This window comes from Seriola dumerili, unplaced genomic scaffold (assembly GCF_002260705.1).
Source record: "Seriola dumerili isolate Sdu_G_001 unplaced genomic scaffold, Sdu_1.0 BDQW01000088.1, whole genome shotgun sequence".
Taxonomy (NCBI): domain Eukaryota; kingdom Metazoa; phylum Chordata; class Actinopteri; order Carangiformes; family Carangidae; genus Seriola; species Seriola dumerili.
Genome location: NW_019174343.1, coordinates 11,846,931 through 11,871,159, shown reverse-complemented (window position 1 = coordinate 11,871,159; position 24,229 = coordinate 11,846,931). Strand labels below are relative to the sequence as shown.

At 41.8% G+C, this 24,229-nt stretch overlaps 2 protein-coding genes across 3 annotated transcripts in view; both read right to left on the bottom strand.

The window, feature by feature from the left end:
* Positions 1 to 8,465, bottom strand: part of LOC111221631 (tensin-2-like) — a 29,159-nt gene extending 20,694 nt beyond the window's left edge. The window contains exons 1-3 of the mRNA XM_022745085.1: positions 8,343 to 8,465; positions 581 to 686; positions 375 to 412 (exon numbers count right to left, since the gene is read on the bottom strand). Of these exons, the coding sequence (XP_022600806.1) occupies positions 375 to 412; positions 581 to 686; positions 8,343 to 8,465 (267 nt within the window). The remainder of the gene's footprint in view (positions 1 to 374; positions 413 to 580; positions 687 to 8,342) is intronic.
* A 3,211-nt stretch (positions 8,466 to 11,676) lies between these two features.
* eif4b (eukaryotic translation initiation factor 4B) lies at positions 11,677 to 23,911 on the bottom strand. Of its 2 annotated transcripts, XM_022745598.1 has the most exons (15): positions 23,838 to 23,911; positions 21,956 to 22,096; positions 20,062 to 20,267; positions 19,258 to 19,374; positions 18,950 to 19,004; positions 18,664 to 18,810; positions 17,341 to 17,472; positions 16,917 to 17,081; positions 16,395 to 16,716; positions 16,172 to 16,260; positions 15,768 to 16,029; positions 15,524 to 15,561; positions 13,555 to 13,684; positions 12,999 to 13,071; positions 11,677 to 12,753 (listed from the first exon to the last, which is right to left on the bottom strand). In XM_022745598.1, exons 1-15 carry the CDS (start codon positions 23,848 to 23,850, stop codon positions 12,676 to 12,678), a joined length of 1,968 nt encoding a protein of 655 aa, XP_022601319.1. In that variant the 5' UTR covers positions 23,851 to 23,911; the 3' UTR covers positions 11,677 to 12,675. The 2 variants fall into 2 exon arrangements, with proteins under 2 accessions (XP_022601319.1, XP_022601321.1); XM_022745600.1 differs by lacking the exon at positions 13,555 to 13,684 and having other exon boundaries at positions 11,678 to 12,753.
* Between the last annotated feature and the right edge of the window lie 318 nt (positions 23,912 to 24,229).

Sequence of the window (24,229 nt, the reverse complement as noted above, 5' to 3'; positions counted from 1 at the left end):
CCTCCACTTATCATCCCGAGAGCACTCCTCACACACAATGCTCATTTATTGTGTCAAATATATTATACTTTAATAAGACCAAACGCTTCAACTCAAGCTGTATTAAAGAGTCGCTTTGAAGTAGACACAGAGACTACCTGGGTGCTTGAGGACTCTCAGGAGCCCCTGCCATGCTGTGTTACCACATGACTGAATTACTCATAGCAACCTGGCTGGTTGCAGTTCAACGAGAGGCCTTCTTTAACCAGACATCTAGGTCAGTGCGCATGGCTTACTCCACTTAAGACTCACATCACATTAACATCGCTGCCCAACAACCTCTGACACAGGAGCACAGTTTGCTCAGGACAGAAGGGAAGTAATATAAGGCTTACCTTGGCTTCACATGTCTTGTGAACTGCAACCTTGCACTCTGCAAACAGGAGGAAGAGGAACATGTTTTACTCTGAAAATCAGCTTTGACAAACAGACAGAGAGGACAGTCAGGGTGAGTACATCTCTGTGAGGTCTAGGTGTGTGTCAGTGTTTGCCACTTGTGTCTCTGGGTCTGCGGCGTGACCTGACAGAGACGCGGACTCACCCTTGCAGAAAGCCCCGGGGTTGTCAATGTTCTGCTTGCACACATCACACACCCGTCTCCTCTTGAAGCTCTTCTCTGTGAAGGCGTGGCTCCCAGTCTTGGTGAGCTGCAGACACACAAGAGAGTGAAATCTCATCATTCATTCACACAGTGGATGCAATAAACGGCTGAAAACAATAAATGCTACTGTTCGAAAGAAGTAAGAGGAAGGCATTCAGATGAATTGAAACCCTTGAACAGCCTTCCAAATGGCACACACTTCATACTAAGTGTGTAGTAGTGACATGTGCTGTTTTAGCAGTTTTCTCAGTGCTCCAACTGAAGTACTGGACGTTCACTGTCCCCTGTGTGGCTGCTGTCAGTGCAGATGTGTGCTGGTTCAGTGACACACCAGCATGAGCACTGGTGTAGCAGTACCTGCTGTACATTCAGCTTCCTCCACTAAAAACACCTGTCATATCAAGCTGTGTTTTAAGGCTTCCTGTTGTCTCATCTTTTAACTTGTCCTTATTCTGTCTCAGTCTGTGGGGCAGCCAAGATGATGAAAAACAAGCAGTTTTCTGTGCTACCAGCCCCCTCTAATAAACAGTATGGTCACAAATAAACTAAATGTAGCTGAATAGATGGACTTGGTGTTCATTGTTTTAGTCATTTCCTCTGTCCAGACTAAAATATCTCAACAAATACTGGATGGATTACCATGAAATTTGGTACAGAAATTCATGGCTGGTCCCTAAGGGTGAAGTCTACTGACTTTGGTGATCCCCCGAATTTTCCTCTAGAGTCACCAGCAGGTAAAATTTTTATTTGTCCAGTACAAATCACCTACAAGGCTAATGACATTCCTTACTCTCAGCTGTACTTTGTGTTTAGAGCTGATTAGCAAATGTTAGCATGCTAACACAGTAAACTAAGATGAAGATGACATGGTAAACTTTACACCTGCTAAACATCAGCAATTTAGCATTGTCACTCTGGGCATATATGTTGCTAAGCTAGCGTTAGCATTTAGCATGAACTTAAGCAGAGAATTGCTACCTTGTGCTGTAGACTTGTACAAACATCTTTACTTTCTTGTCCTCTCTCCCATTTTATTTTTTTTAGGTCAGCTTCCTCAGCACAAAAGGCATTTAGCCTCCCATTGCCAACATAATGAAAATATTTTCTAAAAAATGATTAGCCTGGTTAAATACAATAAATTGGTCTTCAGCTTCTACAGCCTTGTCATCACCTTATAAAATAATCTTTTGCCTTATACCCACAGAGAAACATTCAAGCGGAGAAACATTCAAGGAAACCAAAACATACCTGAACCAGGTTTATAACAAATGCTGTGTCTACCCAATGTGTGAATGTTCTCATAGTCTCTCTTTAAGTCTGGCTGAAGCTGGGGTCTCTCCTCCTTGGTAACAGGCCTACTATAAGTTTTCTTTCAACACTCCGAGGTTGTACCACACTGTGCCATCATGGCAGCTGTGTAAACAGCAGACATGAGCTTCTGTGGGCAAAGCAAGGAAAGAGACTAAGGTAAATCTGACACAGACTGAGTCACTCTAAGTGTTCACTTTCTATTTCAAAATGTTCAAGTAAAAACTCTGCTGAGACTTTATAAATGAATGAAAGTTTTATGAACACACACAAAGATGTGTTCACACAATGAGCTTACATAACTCTAAATATTCTCTATATAATAATTAGTGGGATAGCATAAACAAACTTGGTGATACTTGACAACAGTAAAAAACTTACAAAAATAGAACCTTAACCCATGAGAAAAAACAAAACATTCATCTTTTTGCACGTGCACATGGAGAAAAAACGTGCACACACGCACACACACACACACACACACACACACACACACACACACACACACACACACACACACACACACACACCCAGTGACTGTATGTGTCCTAAGGCAAATACATTTACTGCACTGAGTCATAATCCACAGATTTTTCTTTTTATAAACCAATACTCAACTGTCCCAGTGAAAAGAAATAGGACAATGTTTATATAAAGTTACGGTAACGCCCTCCCAAAGTAACACCTCCTTCCTTACAGCATGTGAAGCACGTTAAAACATTAAATCTTTCTTAGAGCAGACAGGGAGGAGGTGCCTGGAAACATAGAGGGAGATGGTGTCTGTACTGTGTGTGTGTGTGTATGTGTATGTGTGTGTGCGCCTATGTGTGTATATGAGGCAATGGGAGAGGTGGAGGGCCACAAACACCATACCTCCACACACTGGTGTTTCTTTTCCAGTCAAATGGCTCGATGCATTTCTCTGGTCTTGAAAAAACATTTTTCAGCTCAGGAATTTTTGCTTTTTCCGTTGCCTTTTTTTTCCAAACAGGAGCAGCATTGAATTTAACTCTGGAAGGTGAGGGTGAATGCACACCGGCTTTGATATACTCAAACAAACACTCACTTATTGACTAGGCGACACCAGTCTCACTTCTTCCACCATCTTGAATTGTGAGTGGAAGCAAACTACACTTAACCACGATGTATTATAAAACAGCTGTGTCTCTCAAGTGGAGGGTATGCAGTCTAAATCCTTTATGAATAGAAATGCATAATTAATGTTTTATGTAGCTCTACCTTGAGCTTTGTGTGGTTACATAATGTGAACATAATGCAGCTGATTCATTCCGACCACTCTTCACAACCCTCAGTAAAATAACTCCATAGAATTTTAGACTTTTATCATTTAAGAGCATTTGTTAATATTTTTTTTTCCCATTAACATTCAATCTCTATTTAACTCAAGTGTGTTTAATCCACTTGCAGTTTCACTAGAGAGAGTGGGTGGGAGAGAGTAAAGAGAACAATACCATAAAGCATAATAACTTGTGTATACTGTGATAATACAGTCATGAAGACTATACCATGTTTTTATTTATTGAGGCTCTGATGTCCCACTGTTGATTCAGGAGTCCCATGGAGCGTTCAAATTGTTGGGTGCGCTCCACCAGAAAGGCATCAGTTTTTTAATAAATTCCCTTATTTATATATATATTTTTTAAAGTGGGCTTACTCTTGTGTCATTTCTAACAACAAAAATCCTTGCAGGTGGAAAAACAGTGTTTATTTTGGTCACTGACAGGGACAGATGGAACATATTACCATTATGCTGTATGTATTGATCTTATAATTAAAGCAGTAGAGTAACTATTGACATATTTCCTCTGCTGTTATGACGAATGGCTACTGCTATAAACTGTGGCATCTGGGTCTCTGTCTGTGTGTATGAGTATGAGTGTGTGTGCATGTGTGTGTGTGTGTGTGTGTGTGTGTGTGTGTGTGTGTGTGTGTGTGTGTGTGTGTGTGTGTGTGTGTGTGTGTGTGTGTGTGTGTGTGTGTGTGCGTGGGGGGTGTTTGGAGGAGAGACAATGAACCTGACAGAAAGAGGGCATATGAGGGGAGAAGAGGATCATCACCCCCTCTCATCATTTGCATTTTAAATTTTATTACATAACTCATGAATTTTGGAGGAGGAATCGATTGGACTTATGTAATGACCTACAGAGTTGCTGTCCCTTCATAAACCAGACCTCAGTTCACCTACGAGATAAAAAGTAGAGCTTTCAGTAATGACACTGAGGGGTTCGTTGGATCAGACTAAGAGTAAAGTTTTATCAAAATTACTTCCTTTCCACATAAAGATAAATGAAGCAGAATGAAATGACACAATAATCTGAAAAGTTCAATAATGCTATAATATTTCCTAAAAGCTTAAAATATCAACAATAAACCTATTTTCACATTAAGTTATTAACAGTACTTTATGAATAACACATTGGAGTTAAAAATACCATATAACATCAATAGCTATAAAGTCACAGTTGAGCGGCATGCGACTAATAGATATTGCATTGATTTTTCCTTTGCCATTTGCTTTGGGTCAACTAAATTACAAATGTTTTGCCCTGTTTATACATGTATTCATGTTTTGTGACTACACATCTGACCCAAGTTGTAGTACAACTGAAAGAAAAGAAATCAGTGCTGATATTGGCTTATATGCACATCATTTGGAGCGCAGTGGGAATTTATTCAAGAGACAAACATCTCAGACAACAAATTGAACATTTCATTTTGGATGAACACCATTTCATCAGTTCCATGCTGAAACCAAACTGCAATTACTCATATTTTAATGCCAGTCTGCCAGATTGAAGTTAAATATGAAAAAAAAAAAAAAAAAAAAATCAAGATGGGTCAAGGGCACCTCTCAGTGGTCAAATACAATCAGTGCAGCTCAGCAGCAAACCACAAACAGTATTTCTAATATCAAAAATTGTGCGTATTTTCATACACACACCCACACACACACACACACACACACACACACACACACACACACACACACACACACACACACACATATATCTATCTACACATACACAGAGATTTAACCTGGAAAGGATTATAAATCATTATAATGTTCCTTGTTATGAAATTCAGAATTCAGACTGTAGTATTAGGCTTTTTGCATTGCAACTGAGATTTCTGTCAGCTGTCCTTTAAAAATACCTGAATTGTCATTTATAGTAAACACTGAACAGAGTTCATTAGGTTCCTTGCTTTCATTTCCTTTACTTTGGAAGTTTTGGTGACACACTGGTTTAACCCTAACTAAACCAAGTAATGACATTGAGATTTCACTTTTGAGCAAATGACCAAATTATTTTTACACCTTGTAGTTTCTCACTATAGTTCCCATTTCACCATAAACTCAGTATGCAAAGTCTGAGTAAGTTTTGGATCCTCTTTTCCCTTTTTTCATCATGAAGGGTGATGAAAAGTTGGCAATCACCCTTTTATGTTTTCTAAAAAAAAAAAAAAGTAGCAGGTTAGTGAATAACCACTTTAGTTGAAGCTGAGTTTGTGGTAATCATTCGTCAAATAATTACAAGGAGGAACAGTCATTAAATTAAAAACTGCCATGAATGAAATGACTTGTGATTTTCACAGTGTGGGGGCATCTCTTTTTTTTTACATAATGCTGCTGCCATTTCTCTTTTTTCCAGTTGTTGTTCTTTCCCTCCATGTCTCCCTGTCAGTACTTCAGCAAACAGAGGAGCAGAAAGAGAAAGCAAAAGCAAAGGTGGACACAACATTAAGAACATGTGCCACATAATACCATCATTGTGAAACTATAAAGGTCACAGTGACAGTATATGTTTAATGTTCAGTAAACCTGAGCATTTAAAGCTTTCCAAAGGCAGGAGTTTATTGCAGATTTTTTTTACTTTGGACTGAATATGGACTGGATTCAACTGTACAGGTACTGTACTTTCACTACCAGCAAGAATGAACTGTGGCTGAGCAGACATTCATTCTCCAGAGGGTCCTGCGACTCTCAGCAGTGTTGCAGTATTGCATTGCAGTATTAAAGAACCCCACCCCATTCAGATTTTTGCAGCCAAAGTCTATGTCATTCTCCAAGCATCTCTGACCACTGCAGAGAGCCTGAAGCACTTCCACATCTAACATGGAGATGAAGAGAGGGTCACAGCACCAACAGAAGCATAATGGATTTCTTTATGACTGTGGCTGCAAGCGCGTTTTATTACTGTGAGAGCAGCAGCAGAAGCATTTCAATGGCTTTAGTCCAACTGATAGAAAGAAAATGCTCAAAGTCCCATTCAATTATTTTTGCAGACGTTTGGAAGAGTGCAAAAATGACAATTATATGACCTTGAATATTAGTGTCATTACATTGATGATTCCCAACTTTTGTGTCAGAATGCACAAAACATACATTTAATGAAATAAACACGTGGTAATGCATTGAAATGGTAAAAATATACAGCTAGCTGCAGCGCACACACACACACACACACACACACACACACACACACACACACACACACACACACACACACACACACACACACACACACACAAGCATACAGTAAATGAACACAGCGTACAGTGACACACCCCCTCTGCACAAAATGCCTCGGTCCGTGTGAGTGTTTTTTTTCAGTGACACCTCACAACAAGTGATGACATGCCGGAAAGCAGGAGCCACAACCTCCAGCTTTTGGCAACACACACATACACTCACGCAGGCACGCATGCACGCGCACACACACACACACACACACACACACACACACACACACACACACACACACACACACACACACACACACTGATCAAGCCAGGAAGGGACAGGAGCAGGTGGCGAGGCAGGGGTATACTCCAGTTCTGGCAGGGTATTTATAACCTGCATAAGTAGAGACTGTCACCTCTAAACGGCCATGAAAATGCTGAAAATAGGTGCGGGAATGAGTGACTGTGTGTTTGTGTGTGTGTGTGTGTGTGTGTGTGTGTATGACAGAGAGAGAGAGAGAGAGAGAGAGAGAGAGAGTGAGAAACATCCATTATATACAACCTAAAGCAGAACTCCTGGACTCTTTGCATGTATGACACATTTCATTCCTCTCCATAGCAGAGTCCACCCATTCAACTGGGACAATGTTATCATCATTTGGCATGGTCACACACACACACACACACACACACACACACACACACACACACACGATGAGGGCTTTATGGGGATTTGAAGCCACATGTGATCTGAGTAATGTTTTTGTTCTACCAAGATCCAGGAGTTCACTGTGAAAGTGCACACATATCACACAAGTGTCCTAACATTTACATACATTACTGTGCAAAAGAAAAGATCAGTGGACAAAAGAAACTGATTCCACTTGGAGATGAGTTCTCTCTCTCTCTCTCTCTCTCTCTCTTTGTTCTATTATTTTGACATACAGCATGCCAGAGTATGATTTAGTCTGACATGTGAGAACGCACACATCCTGGTGCTGGTACTAAACCAACAGACACCTTTTATTTTAGACTCTATAAAAGTCCTGCAGAGGCTTTACATGTCGCTTGCCCCTAAATCCATACATGTTCCTAAATAGAGCAAGCAGACAGGCCGACGGCAAGTCGGAACCGGACAGTAACTTATACCACTTCCTCTTGAACCCTGACTCCTGAGGGACATGATTAACAGCGATCAAGTAGACCATCCACTGCAGGGTGTGACCCCCCCCCCACCACCACCTCTATCTCACCGCTGATGATTGAATTGTGCGACATATTTCTCGAGCACTTCAGTTGAATATTGACAGATATTAAAACATTAGCTGCACATGCAGTCCGTGCTTGTGGTGCAGGTGCAAAAGGGGACAAGCAAAACACATTTATCCTTTGGTATGCAAGCATGTGCGGCATGAGATGCTTCTGTTCTATTTAATGCTGACGAAAACACAGTGAGGAGAAATATTTCATAGTGGAGACAGAGCTGCTTTGGCGTGCAGGCTTCATCTAATTTGGAAATGTTTTGGTAATTCTTTGGATTCCTTTGGTTGACGTCCATGACTAGTGTGTGATGAGTGTACTGAATAACAATTAAACAAAGACCAGCTGCTTCTGCTGAATCAAATGACAAAAACTAAGTACTATCCTCAGACATGTGGAACAGCTGCCACATGATGCTCGTCCAAACAACCAGTTCAATTGATGCTCTTGAAGTCTGTTTCAATCTGATTTTTTTTATGCTCAGGAGTTTTAGCTCCATCACCAATTTTTGCTGTTCACACTTGGAGTAGAAATGTTCTTTCTTGTGCATAAAAGCTACAAATCGACTCAGCATATGATCATATGAGCGGCGCATTTCCTCTGTGTACAACCTGCATGTTTACAGCTCCCCGAAGAGCAGTTACTCGCTTACCTCAGCAAGTTGAAGGATTTCAGGATGTACCTCAGGGTCTGCCTTTATGGGGATTCCTCCTGCGTCAGTACCAAGTCCATGGTTCTTCATCCTGCCAGTGCTCGTGCTGTGAATGCACCCCATACTTCCAGCAGACACCTCTATAGTCTTGTATCTTTAATCCCCTCAACTCTTATCTGATCTCTCGAGACAAGTGCTTCACTCCAGAAGGTCCCTCTTCTCTTCCTCCTCTCAGTGCTTCATGTTTTGAGTGGCCTCCTTATGTTTTTAACGTCTTCTTCTCCAACATGTTCCTTCCTCCCCAGTGACTCCTCACACCTCTGCCCTTCTCCCTGACAACTTGTCCTGCCTTGAAATCCACCCCAGATGACTTCCCCGTTCCTGCCCTCTCTCCTCTTACAACCCCTCTTTCTCCCCTCCAACAAGTCTTACCCACCACTCTTCCCCTTCTGCTCTCCCCTTACACTCTTCCCTGTCCCTTGCTCTCTGGCTATCCTCACTCTGAAAGCATGCAAGCACACACTCACCACCTCTCTCTTCCCTCCCCCTCCTTTCCACTTGCCAATACCTCCTTCTCTTCAGCCTCTACAGACCCTCAAATGCCTCGCAAGCCGCTCTCTCCCGCTCCACACTTACAGACCCTCCACTCTTCCCTTCTCTCTCCCTCTCTCTCTTGCTCCATCAGGCTCCCCTTGCCGTCTCCCCATGGGGGAGAAGGGGGCAGCTGTTTTGGCTTGCTGATGTCAGGCCCTTCCCCTCTCCTTTGGCTTCACTTCAGCCCCTCTCACTGTCTTCTTCCTCATGGGGGAGTGATTAGATAGAGCTTCTTTCACACACGTCATCCCTCTAGACTCTATAACTTTGCACACAAGAACACACTGCAGGCTTCATCGCGCTGATCCCACTTTTCCCTCCTCTCAGCTTGTTCTGAGGAAGTGAAGACTTTGCTTGCCCGGGTTTTTGGTAAACAACTGGAACAAATGGGCCCAAGGATGAGCGTCTATCATCTTCTGTCAATCAGGATCTTTTTTCTTTTTTTTTTTTTACACACATATCTGTATATGTCTGGTATATATACATAAATGTCTTAAATGTAAAAATGCTAGCTGTAATGACCTCCACCACAGCCCTGATTGATAGGACACATGACACCAACATTAATGTCCTCTCTTTAGACCCTCAGTTGCACGCTGCGCTCTCGACTGAAATGAAAACAATGATAGGCTCTGTGCTTAAACCTTAGATCTGTGTTGCCCTCGTTAAATTCCTTCAGACTACGGCTCTCTCTCTCTCTCTCTCTCTCTCTCTTTCTCTGTTTCTCTCTGTAAGACACACACATACACATAACTGTATTTCCTCAAACTGGGTTCTCCAGACAAAACACTGCTTTAAGCTGGAGGGTTTTAGGGTTGTGAGGGGAAAATCTCCAACAATAAGCTCTTTCTGAAGCCGTGTTTTTAGCCCCCAGACTGTACAAAGCAGTCCTTGGTTTAAAAAGTGAGACAAATCCGTGGCCGTGAGCTAAATTAGGCGACAAACCATCAACATGCATTTGTAAGTGAGAATTTACAGCAACTTCAGAGATGCCTCTGTATTACAGCTCTAGTAAAGACGTCGGTGTAGTGGAGATGACCACAACAGACTATATACAGTATATAAATTTAGTGCATATTTATGAATAGGTCATCAAGGGGCCTGAATGACACACTCCCAGTCAGGTTGTGACTTGAAGGGGAAGGACCCTCCTGTATGGAGCAGCTGCTGACTGTTAACGGGTGGGTGGATGGGTGGAGGGTTACATACACGATAAAACTTCAAGATGCCTTCATTTTTTTTTTTTTTTTTTGTGAGACAGTTTGCAACCTTGTAGTGACAGAGGATCTAAACATCAGAATATCAGCTGCCATACATTGAATACTACAGCAAGATTTGAGGGACAATTCCCAGTACCCATGTCAGCAGCGTGGCTATAAAGGGTGGAACAGATACTTTGGTTCAGACTGAAATACCACAACTAATTTGTTGTTTGTTACCATGAAATTCTCTGGAGACATTCGTGGTTCCCAGTTGATGTATCCCTGTGACTTTAGTGATCAGGACTTTTCCTCTAGTGCCACCAGCAGGTTGGCATTTGTGGTTTTGAGTGACAGATCTCTACAGCCATTGGATGGAACCAGCGCGGACTTCCATGTTCTCCTCAGAAAGAATTGTAATAAAGTCATTGAGCCCTTAGGTTTTCACCTAGCACCATTACCAGGTCAAATGTTGCCTCTTACACTCCCATTCCAATCATAATGATAAAGATATAATTAATCTGAAGCATTTTTAATCTTGAGCTTGAGTATATAAACATTTTATGGCCTTATGATTTGTTGTAACATTTTACACAGGTGGTTACTTAACACTGACAGTCAGCAGCTTCCTGTCTCACACCCACACACTTTATATCCTGTGTCTCCGCCAAGGATCATTATAGATGAACAAAATGAAACCTGTTTTGTGACCACTGAGCTCCAGCATGCATTTTTTTTTATAATTACATGACACATTACACACTCTTCTCATCTCTATTATTAAAATAAAGCATTTTTGATACAACACTGAGACATGGACACACACATGCTGCCAGTCTATATTCCTACTGCTAGTGTCTAATATGCTGATGTCTGCTGTGTAGAGTGGCCTGTTGTTCAGGGGTCTAGCAGAGTCTTATCCTACAGCAAACCCAGCAGCCTGTATGTGTGTGTGGGATGTGGGGCTCAGCAGGATCCTGACCAGCTGCCACCAGGAGCCCAGCCCTCAGCAGGGGGCTGAGACTGAAGAAACACTGTGGACATTTTCTGCCTCTCAGACCACACCAGGAGCGCAGTTCGCCCAGGAAAAATACTTTGTTGTTGCACATAAAAGTGACGCGTCTGATGATGCCACTCGCCATCATGCGACTGACAGGGGTTTCATGGTTAATTTCAAACGCCATGCTGTCTGAAAAGTGTGTAGAGCCTCGTCAGATGAAAACGGGCAATAAAGAGAAGCTACTGCTTCATGGTTCGGCCTGTCTGTGAATATTAAATCTCTTAGTGACAATCACAAACTCTGCTTTAAAGTTTTTTTTTTAATCCTTGGCCTGAAGCTTCCTAGTAGCAATGACCACATACTATCTGAATGTACATAATGACTCCCAATTTATAGCAAATTGGAAGACAGGTTCTCATAACTTCATGGAAACCCTTACACCTTACCACAACCGCAACTCCAGACTTTCCCCAAATATTTGTATTCCTCACTTGAGGAAGAGTGAACGATTTAGACAGCTGCAGAGAATCTTTAAAACGGCTGGACATGAGACCATTATGAGCCTTTAATGGATGTGATTATTTCATCAGAAGGTGTAGAAATAGAGAGACATCTGTACAGTGATTGGGGATAATAGTAATGGCACTTGATTTGATTCTCAGAGTGAGGATCGCATAGCCGCTGCTTCCCATTCAGTCTTGACATACAAATCAGTCCTGCAACACTGTAGTCTATGAATTACACAGTCCTCTCTTGTAACACTCTCTGCAATCAGTTCAGTTTGGAACAAATTCAATCAATGACTTGTTGAATGGTGCATACATGATTGAATAAAAGGTTTTAAATTAGTAGCCAAATCTCAACGTTCATGATTGTTAGTACTGGAAGACATGATTTTCTTGAGTAATTTTCATGAATAAATTTGCCAAGAGATTGATTTTTTTTTTTATAACTAATTATTTAGTAATTAATAAAAAGGCTTTATGATGAATAGTTTAATCTAGGGATTATGCAAGTGAAATCTAGGGATTATGCAAGTCAATGTCAAAAACTGATAAAACTTAAAAATAAAAAAGGTTCCACTTAGTGAGTCTTAGTCTGTTATAAGCTCCAACCTTACCCCGTCTGTGATCCACAAATATACAAATTCATTTTTTCCCCACTTTTTCCATTTATTTATTACAATTAATTCAATGTTATCCATCATTTTCCATGTGTCAGCTACTCCTTTTTTCCCATTTAAAACAAGTCCAGTATGTGACTATTCTTTAGAACCTGAAAAGTCCTGAAGGTGGGGCGGGGAGGGTCCGGGGAAGGGAGGGAGGGGGTTGGTGGGAGGCAGGGAGGATAGGTGGGTGGGAGGTTTTGAAAGTAAAGGACAGGTTTATAGGAGGAAAGGAGGGAGGGAGTGATGTCCTCCCAGGAGCCTCTTCCATGTGAGAAGATTTTTCATAGACTATGTGAGATTATTTTTTTTTTCTGCATTCATCGTTTTCTCCTCTTCTTGCGTTTCCTGGCCTTGTATCGTTATTTTCTCTCTCTATTCGACGTCCTCAGCGTCGTCTCCTTGGTCTCCGTCCATTAGCAAAGCGGCGTACTTACTGGCTGAGCTGAACTTCTGGAAAAGACAAAACACCACAGAACCTGGATCAGTACAGGAAACTCTGGATACTAAACAAATATATATAGAGGAGTTTTTCAAGGAGCATGAAACAACATTAGGGACAATGATTTTATGGCAGATGACGGCCTGTTTATCCACTGCAAAAAAAAGATGATCTTAAAAACTATAATGTAAAGCGAAACCCTTAACTGGGGAAAAAGGTTTAGTCAGAGTTTGATGTCACCCAGTTAAAGACTTACGGGGGTTGGGGATTCTTCGTATTTCTTTGGCTCTGGAGGTGGTCTGGAGTCTCGGTCTCTTCTGTTATCCTTTCTACAATCACAATGAATACTGAGGTTAAGATTTATTGGATGGGCTAAGCACTGGAAAGTCATCCCTTGCTGTGAATCCCTAAAAACCACACATAAAAAAAGACAAACTAAAGGAGCACAAATTATGTTCATTTTCATCTTCTGAAAATTAACATCTACTTGGCACCCAGTTCAAACCATGATCAGGACTCATTTTCAGGGAAAAAAAAAAACCCAAAAAACATCTGAATTGTCCCAAATTTTAATTCTAATTTATGTTGTACTGTTTAGGTTCCCTGCGCTACTGGGGACTGTAACTATTTGGTGAAAAAGGGAAAGCATTAAATGTAAACACCAGGAATCCCGGTGCCCTTGTGTCCACGACACCAGGAACAATTCATGCATCACCAGTTATATAACTGAGCATAGGCCACTCTTTACAGATGCCCAGTCCTCCTCCCTGTCTTATGAAGTACTTTGGAGTTGCTAGCTTTGGGTGGCTGACCTGTCTGCCTCCTTTCTTCGGTCTCTGTTGGGCCCCTCTCCTCGGCCCCGCCCTGCTCCAGGCCCTGCAGGCCCCCCTCGTGCCCGTGGGGGACCCCGGTCCCGACGCACACCGTCAGCCTTGTTCTCATCTTAAAGGAGAAGCCAGACAGTTGAGTGAAGGGAGGTTGATGGACTTCGTACAGTAGACTACACTCACAACACACTGCAGCATCAAAAGCCACTGGGTTGGATTCAAACGGTGTTAGTCACTGATGTAGGGCCAAATGAGAGGTGCACAACTGCTTGAATGCAAGCTGAGCCTGTACAATGGAACCCACTTCTTTTAAATGTAATGCTGGCCTGCAAGTTACATCAAAGGTTCATCCAAAGCAATCAGAAAAGTAAGGCCAGTTCTGACACAGCAATGCAGATAATGGATATTCAAGTGAATGAGGAAGTGGTCTCAGACTTATGGACCTCACTGTACATCACTTTGATTATCTGTACACCAACAAGACTAATGTGAGACATTTTTTTGTGCTCCCCTTGTGATGAATACTTAACAGGAAGATGAGCCCAAAACCTGCTCTTGTCAGACGTGTTCTTTTTGCCAGATATGTTTATTATGATAGTTACCAAACAGTTTGAAAGGTAAGAATAACAGCTGCTCTTACACATCATCACGTGGAAGAGTTTCCTCTCGAAGAGGAAACACTGGAATTCTCCGAAATAATTTCTGTAATAAGTGTATAATAAGCAATGAGGCCGTTAAATAGTCCTACAGCTTTTATGGGCTTCACTGAATGAACTGAAAACCACCAGATTCCTGTTGCCTTTTCTGGACCACACAAGAGTTTGAAACCACCTTCATATCAACGTTTTATGATGAATGATCATAAAAAGAAATTTGCAAAACAATGTGCAAATGTCCTTAGAAAGCAAATTCAAGCAGGTATAGCCACACTTAATTGAAGCTGTGAAGCAAGTCCACAATCATCAAGAAAAAGAAACGAGGACACTGCGTAGATTGTGGACAACAGTCCCAAATGCAATTTTATATGGGCAGTCAGATGTTTAAAAAAAATACACTTTCAGATACAATCTACAAAGGTTGAATAGAGAACTTTTTAGACAGGCTAGCATTGAAGCTCTAGAAATAGCAGTGCCAGTTGGTCCGTAAGTCAAAACACTTTGATTCAGAGTTAAAACTACTGGATGGGCTGCCGTGAAATACAGTTTGTGGATCCCAGGAGATGAATCCCAATGACCTTTTCACTTTTTCAAAATTTCCACTCATCCAACACTTCAGTTCATGACAGGATACTTCTATAACTAACAACTGAATTCTCATCAGCTTTAATTTGAGATTTATGCTGATGTTTAATATGCTCACATTACAATGTGACCATACTACACAGTGGTAGCATGAAAACATCCAATAGCTGTGGACATGCATGCTGACATGCTCACATTAGCTTTTAGCTCAAAGTACAGATGAGCCAAAGAACAGCCAGGGCTGATCAGGGCTGAGCCTAGTCTGACGATGTAAAGTCAAGCCTGAATGGAAGAGTGTGAAATGTCCTAAAATGGCCACCGTACATAGAATAAACCGTTGTGATAAACATAACATGGCCTTTCCACTGGTGCCAAACTTTGCATTATTGCTTAACTAGTGGTAAGGATCTAAGAACAGCAAAGTTGTGTGTTGACCTTTACAGTATCACAGGGTGGCTAATGTGGCTGACGACTTGAGTCTTGTTCGAATCCAAAGTCTCCATTATCACATATTTTTGTAGATGTATGCAAGTGTTTTTGTTTACATAAGCGTCTTCCTTCTTCAGTTTCCTTTGTTTGTGTTGAGTCCTTTTATAGTTGTGTGCGTGCAAGTCACACCATTTCTTGGTTGTTCAATTTTATTCGTAGTCTACAGTGGGGTTTGGTTAGGGTAAAATCCCCAATTGTGCCTAGCACTCATCAGAAGGCCTTACCCTTTCCAGATCCTCTTTCATCTGCAGAGCTTGAGGAGCTAAAGAGAAAGTAAGAACAGTCAGAGAGAGGTACACAAAGCACTCACAAATTCAACTTTGCTACAGGCCTGTTATGGCTAATTCCGTGTGTGAAAAGATTGGTTTGCTCAATCATTTGTGCTTGAAGTGCTTTTTTTTTTTTTTTAAGTGTCTGAACAGCACATCACTGAAAGGCTTTTTAACATCTGTCCTAGTGTATTCTCACCTGAACTTGGGAGGAGCTGAACCACTTGGGGAGACAGGAGAGACTGGAGCTCGTCCATCACCCTCACTAGAGCCTGTACTGACTGCACTTCTCTTGGCCCAGGCGTTCTCCTTGGGAGGAGGGGCAGGCATCACCTTAAGTGGCTCCTTGGAGGAGCTGGTAGAGGGTGGGCGTGAGGATGGCCCAGGGGAGGAAGGGTCACCTTCTCTCCCACTGAAAACCTCATTCTCCCCGGAGCGCTCGTTATCTCGACACCGGGACCCTGGAAGAAGAAGACAAGAGGAGCACAATGTTAAAGTGAGTCAAGTAAATAGAAAATAGGACACAGTCGCTTTCGGGTTTATGAGGAGAAATCAGATTCCTGAATACAAGCTATGTAAAAATACAGTGCAGAGTTTTCTCACCCCTTCCAGAAGTGCTTCCTTGCTGTGAGGACTCACTTCCTGTGCGAGATCGCTCAGTATGAGATTCCTCATTGCGCCAGCTTGGGTCCCTGAAAAGGAAGAAATAAAAAATCTTAAGCAACAACATGAACATGAAATATGGAATATTTAAAAACTCTCACAAAAATAATGGCAGCCATCACTTCATCAACATTGTTTACTGACAATCATGTCTACCCCTGACCTGTCTCGCATCTTTCTGTCGGGTCCCCGGCCTTTGTCTTCCTCCAGCTGCCTCTGCAGTCTCTCTTCCTCCTTCTTCAGCCTCTCCTCTACCTCCCTCTCCTTGGCTGCTGTGTCAACAGGCTTGGCCCCACCAAAGATGGATGAGGCCCTGCTGCTGGAACTTGGAGCTGCAGCGGGGGAAGTACCACCACCACTGCTGCCGCTGCCGCCGCCCCCACTGCCGCCGCCTCCGCCGCCGCCACCTCCGCCACCGCCACTACCTTCCTCCTCCTTGGGCACACTACGGGGTTTTAGGTTCAGCTTGGGTCTCTGCTGAGGAGCTGGAGCGAGCAGAGGAGAGGATATTAATATAGGGTGGGGTGGCAGTGATTATCAGAGGATGAATTTTGTTTTCATTTACATAGATTGGATTTGTGGTAAATATGGAACACCCAAATTACTGACAAACACCAACACTCAAATGATTTTATTTGAGATCTGTTTAGAAATAATGCAGAGCATTAATATACTGAATTCTCACCTCTCTCCTCACGCCTATCATCCCGTCTCTCATACCGGTCTTCACGGTCGCCATAACGATCCCTGTCCCCATAACGATCACTGCTACCCCGACTGTCATCATAATCACGGCGGAAGCCACTGCCAAAGGCACGACGACCTCCTCCACCACCACGAGAGTCAAAACCTAGAATGTCAGGGGCACAGGAGAGAAAACGGTTAAGAGATAAAAATAGAAACCTGGAGAGATGATATGAACAGGAAATACAGCCACAAGCCTAATTAAAGACTGATTCAATCAGGAAGGGAATGTTAAATCAAACAAAAAAAATAAAAATAAAATATATATATATATACATATATATTTTAGATTTTAAAATCAAGGATCAGCCAAAAAAAAAACAAGTGACGGAGAATACAGGGCCTTAACAAGTACAACTACTCACCTCCTCTGTCGTAGTCTCTGCGGTCCCTGTCATCATAGCGATCCCGGTAGCGGTCTCTTCCACTATCATAACGATCACTGTCGCGCCGTGGCCCATCTCTGTAACGATCTGACTCGTAGCGGTCCCGTGATCCTGCAAGAATCATAAGAGAATTAGACATGTACTAAAATTGTTGAATAAATAATTAAATGTTGTTTCACTCTCTAATCAGCACTAGATATAGTATCCAGTTAAAGAAATTATTAATATTTTATTGATTTACAACACTGCTTAACTGCTGCATCTAAGATGTTACGCAGCAGCCCACCACTAGTCGGCTGCAGCCTCAGCAGACGGCAGCTCCACTCTCCCCATGCTAATGCCCGAACGTTGCAAACATGCAAGATGGAAAGTGGTACAGATGACATTGGGGCTGGACCATTAACTGAAAAAGTATTAAAACCAACATTTACAACCTCTCGCCGATTTAATCTTGCTCAGGTCAGTTAATTCAGTTAATATTTTCCCCAATGCATGAGTTCATGAAATGTCCACAAAAATTATACCTCGTGTTCAGTCACATGCCTCTGACCCGTCCAACTAACATTAGTCCGACAACTGCCTCGCCTTCCGATTGGGTCTTATCAGTAACGGCTACTAGACAGTGTTGAATGCAACATGGATAGTGATCAAAGATAACACTGCCAATTTGTTTATTCACTTGGAATACAACTACATTGAATGCTAAGAGTGTGTGCCTCAAAAAAAGAGAAAAATCTATTAGCGCTAAAGTAATGGTTAATTAATTAATTAAATCAAGTTTGAAATAATCGTGATATTGATTTGAAATTTGGCAATATTTTGATCTGGAAAATGAAAATAAGGTTGTATGTAGGCTTTGTCAAAATAAATTGGCATACAACCAGTGAACCACAGCAATGTGAAACTGCATTCATAACCTGCAAGGAAATATGGTTGCTGGTGGTAGCACCGTTAACTTTAGCCACACTAGACAAACCAGTACGACATTGTTTACTCAAACATGCTGTTTTCAATTATTTATTTATTTTTTAACTTACTTACTTTTAAACTAGTTGACTATACTAAATTTATATTACCAATGAATCAACAGAAAGTAGTCATTAGGAACATTCCTTAAGAGAAAAATGAGACAACTGTGTTTCACACATGGAATTCCTCTGGTAATGGACTGTTGATCTAACATCAAACAGTGATAAAAAAGAAAAAGTCCCTTGTATCCAAAACTACTAACAGAATAACCCTGGGATAAGTTGTGAAATAAGTTTGGATGTTGAAGCACAAACAAAACCATTTCTGACTCACTCTCTCCAAAGGCATCATCTCTCCTGGGAGGTCCATCATCGTTGTCTGCACTTGGCCGAGCTCTCCAGTCACTGTCTGTCTTGTCAGGGCCCATGTCCGCCATCCGTCCACCCCTGTCTCGTCCTCCCATAAGCCCACTGTCTCTCTCTGGGGTGTAAAGAAGACAAGATGATGTTGAGTTTAATTGTGGAATATGAAGGCTGGGGGGTGTACCTCCTTTGCCTTAATTATTCTAAATGGTCACTAAGGCCAGAAAAAATTGCAGAAATAAAAGTTAGCAGTGTACCTTTATCATTAGACTGGTCTGCAATATCCACACGGATCCTTCGGTTCCCCAAGTTCTGTTGGCATGAACAGACAGAAGGGACAAATAGTTAGTGATTCTACTACATTTTTATACATTCTGACTATGTAATCTCTGGTAGAACTATACATCTTGCTTCTCTTATGCAATGCAGCCAATAAAAAATATTTTATTGTGCGATACAGTGACAAAGAACTTGTACAGTCATACTTTCATTTTAGTTAGGTTAAAAAATAAAAATCCCCAAAAATGTTTTAAAATGACATTCATTAGTTGCTTCATCATCTCACCTCCTCATTGAGACTGAGGGCCCTCAAGAGGGAGTCCACATCGTCAAATTCAGCATAGCCAAAGCCCTTCAGCCTCTCTGGGTTACTGGGCTCTCGAGGCAGGCGCACTGCACTGATCTGGAGAGGAAGATATTGACAGAATAACATAAGAAACAGAGAACACACTGATTTGGGCCCAGCACTCTGCAGCTGACCAAAATAAGATCAGGAAATACAAAGAGCAGTCTGCAAATGAAAAATATGGAAGAAATTAGTTGATTGATTACATTGCAGATGAGATTAATTCCTGCCCTAGCCCTAAATAAGAAATGTCCAGTTCAGGATTGTGACAGACACTGTTGCAGGTAGCTTTAGTAACACAAGTTGGCTGAATAATCTCACTAAGTTTTGGTTGCTTGCATGGTTGTAACCATTTCAAGCAATGGGTCCTACTTAGCTATGCCTGGTGAGCCAGAGACAGGCATTAGCAGACTACATGGAAGTAATTAAGTGATATTTTTAACCAAAAACTGGCTATTTTATGGCCATTCTGTGGCCATTCGGGCTTTTGCCAGCTCTGTTATCTGTGAAAAAAAAAAAAAAGTTGAGGAACATTAGGGCATTACTTTAAGATCTGTCCATGGACACAAGGAAAAAAAGTTTGACCTGTGTTGTGTAGACCAGGTCCTGTAAAGAGCAAATAAGACTGCAACTGAAACTGTCACTTGAGTTTCACTGGCTCTGCTGCTTTGCAAAACAAAGAGGTGCAGTAACTGTAGTGCTATGTGTCATATGTCCCAGACTGCATGTGCTTGTTACACCTACTGCCAAGCCGCGGAAGAAATCTTTGATTGATTCTTCAGTGACTTCATAGGGCAGGTTGCCCAGGAAGGCCGTGTACGGCGGGCTGCGGGGCAGTCGGGAACGGTCGATATTGGGTTCACGGGCTGAGCGAGGTGCTGTGGGCAGGATGGAGCGGTCAATGGGCGGTGCCCGGTACGTATCCTCCTCCGTGTGCCACGAAGTCGAGACTGGAAAGATGGGCAGAGTTACATCAAACAGTGCACAACTAACAATTATTTTCATTATTGATTAATCCTACAATTGTTTTCTAATTCATTTTATCTATATAAAGGTCAGAAAATTGTTCAAAATAATTTCCAACAGCCCAGGTGGCGTCGTCGTCTTGTTTTTTCCAGCCAACAGTTCAACACTTGAGTTTACCATCATGTGTGACAAAAAAAAATCTTACTGTTTTTATTTGTGTGACTAAAATGAATATTTGATTGTCTGGATAGCTGCAGAGTAATTTTTTTGTTGATGTACTAATCGATTAATTGATTAATTGTTGCAACTCTAACATTAAACTTGCTTTCAAATGATTATTTTCTCTCTAATACTTGGGTTCTTCAGTTCATAGAGTTCTTGCATTCTGAGACTTACATAAAATAAAATGGTAACAAAGACTTTATTACAATAAATGGGAAAATCTAAGCATCAGGACTTATATCAACATCCAAATACATACAAGAGAGAAACTATAACAACCATGTCAAACTTTTTTACTATACATGCTGTTATAGCTCAGCAGATGTGTTCTGAGAAAAGCGAATTTATTTTGATGCGTATTGTGTTATTGTTCTATGAGGTAGATATTGGTCTGATAGTCAAAAACCTTTGGTCCAATACTGGAATGATATAAAAGTCATAATATGATATTAAGTATCTGAAGTGAAACTGTCCTGAAATGTACTTCTATGGCACCTTTTTGTCTCAAAAAAAAGAAAAAAAAAAAAAGAAAAAAGAAATCTGAATTCTGACCTTAAGAAGCCTACATTTGAATGTATCATGCACATTAATATGACAAAGTTGTATTAGCTATAAAAAGGAAATGAGCAGGAGGAAAAAATACACATTGTCAGATGCAAGAATGCATATGAGAAACTCCAGATAGCAAGTGTGCATAGCTAATAACAGGAAGAAAAAAGAAAAAAAAAAAAAAATATATATATATATATATAAATAGTAAATATATCTGACTATCTGACCCTATTCCGTGGTTGAAAATATGGAGTTTTGATGATTAATTTAACATGTAAGGCCTCCACCCATGATATCCAACCACCATCTAATATTCAAAACAGCCATCCCAATTCTGTACAAACACGTTAGCAAATTCATGTCAAAACGGTGCAGTGATGAGTTTTCAGTTAACATATGAAGCTCAGACTTGGGTCCAACGTCATTACGAAATCTGACAATTAACTTGATGGTTTCATGTTTCACATTTCAAAAGGCAGTGCGGCAGGCTCAACAGTTAACTGGAAAGCACCAACAGCATGATCATTTATGTATTTATAGTAGTAATAGTGTGTTCAGCCATCTATACTAAATGGTTCACAGATCTACCTGAAACTTTCTTAATGCTCTATGACTTAAAAAGACCAGACTAAACAAAAACTTGTTTTAAATTCAGTCAAGTGTCAGACTACTTGATTTCACTTGAATGGGAAAGTGTAATTTTCACCCCCACCGTATGTTGATGGCACTACCAGTTTGACTGCATTCTTAAAGGCATTTTCCTTTCTCTCCAATCCAGTTAGAGACTGCCCAAGCAACTGTGAGATGATACTGATTTTAATAGTTATATGGAAAAATTGCAAGACAGGTGGCAGGCATAGAAGATAAAGTCTTTATGTGCATTTCAGTGCATGCTCACCATCTCCGTCCAGGTCGTCAGTCTCATCGGCCCAGCTAGTGGACTTGGTCGGGTAGCTGGGGGCCACGCCGCTTCCTCCACTGTCCTCTGCCAAGAAGTCAGTCAGAGTGAGGGTCTTCCCCTTCTTATTCTTCTTCTTACCTAGAGAAAAAGAACACAAAGTACACAGTCAGCCTTGGAAGAAACATGCTAGTTTGTGGGTTAATTGTCCACATGGAACAATTCAAAGTGAAAATATTACAAAATATTAAAGCAGTGAAATGTTGCACCACTGAAAGACTCATTATTTAAGACACCAACATAACAACAGTCTGGCTTTTCAAAAGACTTGTATGTGCGTGTCTTCACTCATGTGGACAGCTGCGTCTCTGCATAGACAAACACTATTTGTAAGGTTTAGGGGTGAAGTGTTATCCAGCCAAACCAGATAAGGAGACTGCAATGTGTGAGTGATAACAAAAACACAGACTTATTTTATATTGGAAAGTAAACACACAGGGAGTGGTCTCCCTGTCCAACTGTCACTGTCAGAGGTCAGAAGAGGGTTGTCTTTATCCGTCCAGCTCCAAGGGTCAGTTGTGATACGTCCAAACCATCAGGCTGCATGTTTCAAGGAATGTACCTTGGAGTTTAAATCAATCAATCCTGTATCCACTGCAGAACATTCCTCATAGTGTCTTTTTGAATGGCTAACAGTTGTCAGTTGCCTATGGGGGGCTTCACTCGCAGCTCATAGAGCAGGCCTGGTTTGTTTTGGTCTGAGGCAGAATAAGGGGAGCGACAAAGCTGGCTGTGAGCTTTATTGTGAAAATCCCAGCTGTCAGGACATTCTTTACACACATCGTTACAAACTCAACACACAAACAGAAAGCAACACAGACGGTTTCCAACCCTCTCCAAATACGCAATGCTAAGTCATTGTTTACAATTAACAGGCCTAACTAGCTGGCCTTGACTGCGTGTGCTCTTTAAAACAAACGAATAACATACTGTTTTAGCTTTCTTAGCGCTCCGCACTAATGTAACATTAGCACGCCGGGAGCTGCGTAACGTTAACATAACGGCTGCTAGGCCAACAGTTAACAGTTACCCTAACCATACAGGTTGTTTGCTTGCTATCTACGTAGGTCGCTTTTGTCTTTATGCGGGCTTAGTCAGCAAAGGACTGCTGACGGGGGAAGTATCCCTGCTTAGCTGGCTAGGTTTTAGGGCCTAGTACACGTCGCAGCGCCAGGATCCAAGTGCGCCATCGTCGGAGCAAGACTTGGCCGACCGGACGGGACGGCTCAAAGTTATGAAGCTGCCAAGGAAGTGTTTATGATACAACCCAACAGGCCCAGCTGCCCAATTTCATCAAACACCGACACCAGGGAGCCAGGCTGCACACGTGGGGAGACTCCCCGGGCAGCCCGGACTCCTCGGCCCAACCCCTCCTCCACGAAACGCGCTTGCGCCCGGTGCTTATCGACTCTGAGCGCCACGGCGAGCTCCGCTACGGACATACAATGTGCCAGCTCTGCACGCAGTTAGAAACATTTCATAACACGTCACTCACCGTCCAATCCGCGTAATACTGCACGAACTCAAAAGCGGACACCGTAAACACTGCAGTAACATTTTTCACAGGAGGAGACCGCATGTAATCTGTAGGTTAAAATGTTCAGATTGTGCTAGTCGCTTCGTTCATTCGCCTTCCTCCGGCAGTTACGTTTTCACGGGGCCAAAACAACCGACAAACCTATTCATACACGCGGGACAACGACGCGGATCAATAAGACAAGACATTAACAATCCCTAAACTTAATGTGTTTGATTGTATCGACGTGTAAACCTCTAAAATTCCCCCAAACCGTCCCAGATCGTTCACCCACATAAACCTCACCTGACGCCGCCATGTTGGAGAGCGAGTTCGTAGTAGTTCCCGGATGAAGGCGTCAGAGGTTTATTATCGGGGGCGCGCATCGCCGTACACGGGCCTGTCTGTCTCCTCCTATGGTCTCCTCCCTTGTTTGCTTACTGACCCACATCTGCGCGGCTACAGTTCTGATGTTTCCTGAGTTTGTGTCGTGTCTGTCACTAAACTAGCTGTAACTCTCACCGTTGTTCATTTATTTAGGCTGTCACCAAATCCTTGGATTTAAAACCCCTGTGCTCTTCTATTTGCTTAATATTCTTTTAGACCTTTATAGATTACATAACAGCATCCTTAATAGTTCAAAACTAACAAATGTAATTATTATTATTTTCAAAAGTAACCTATATCAAGCCATAACT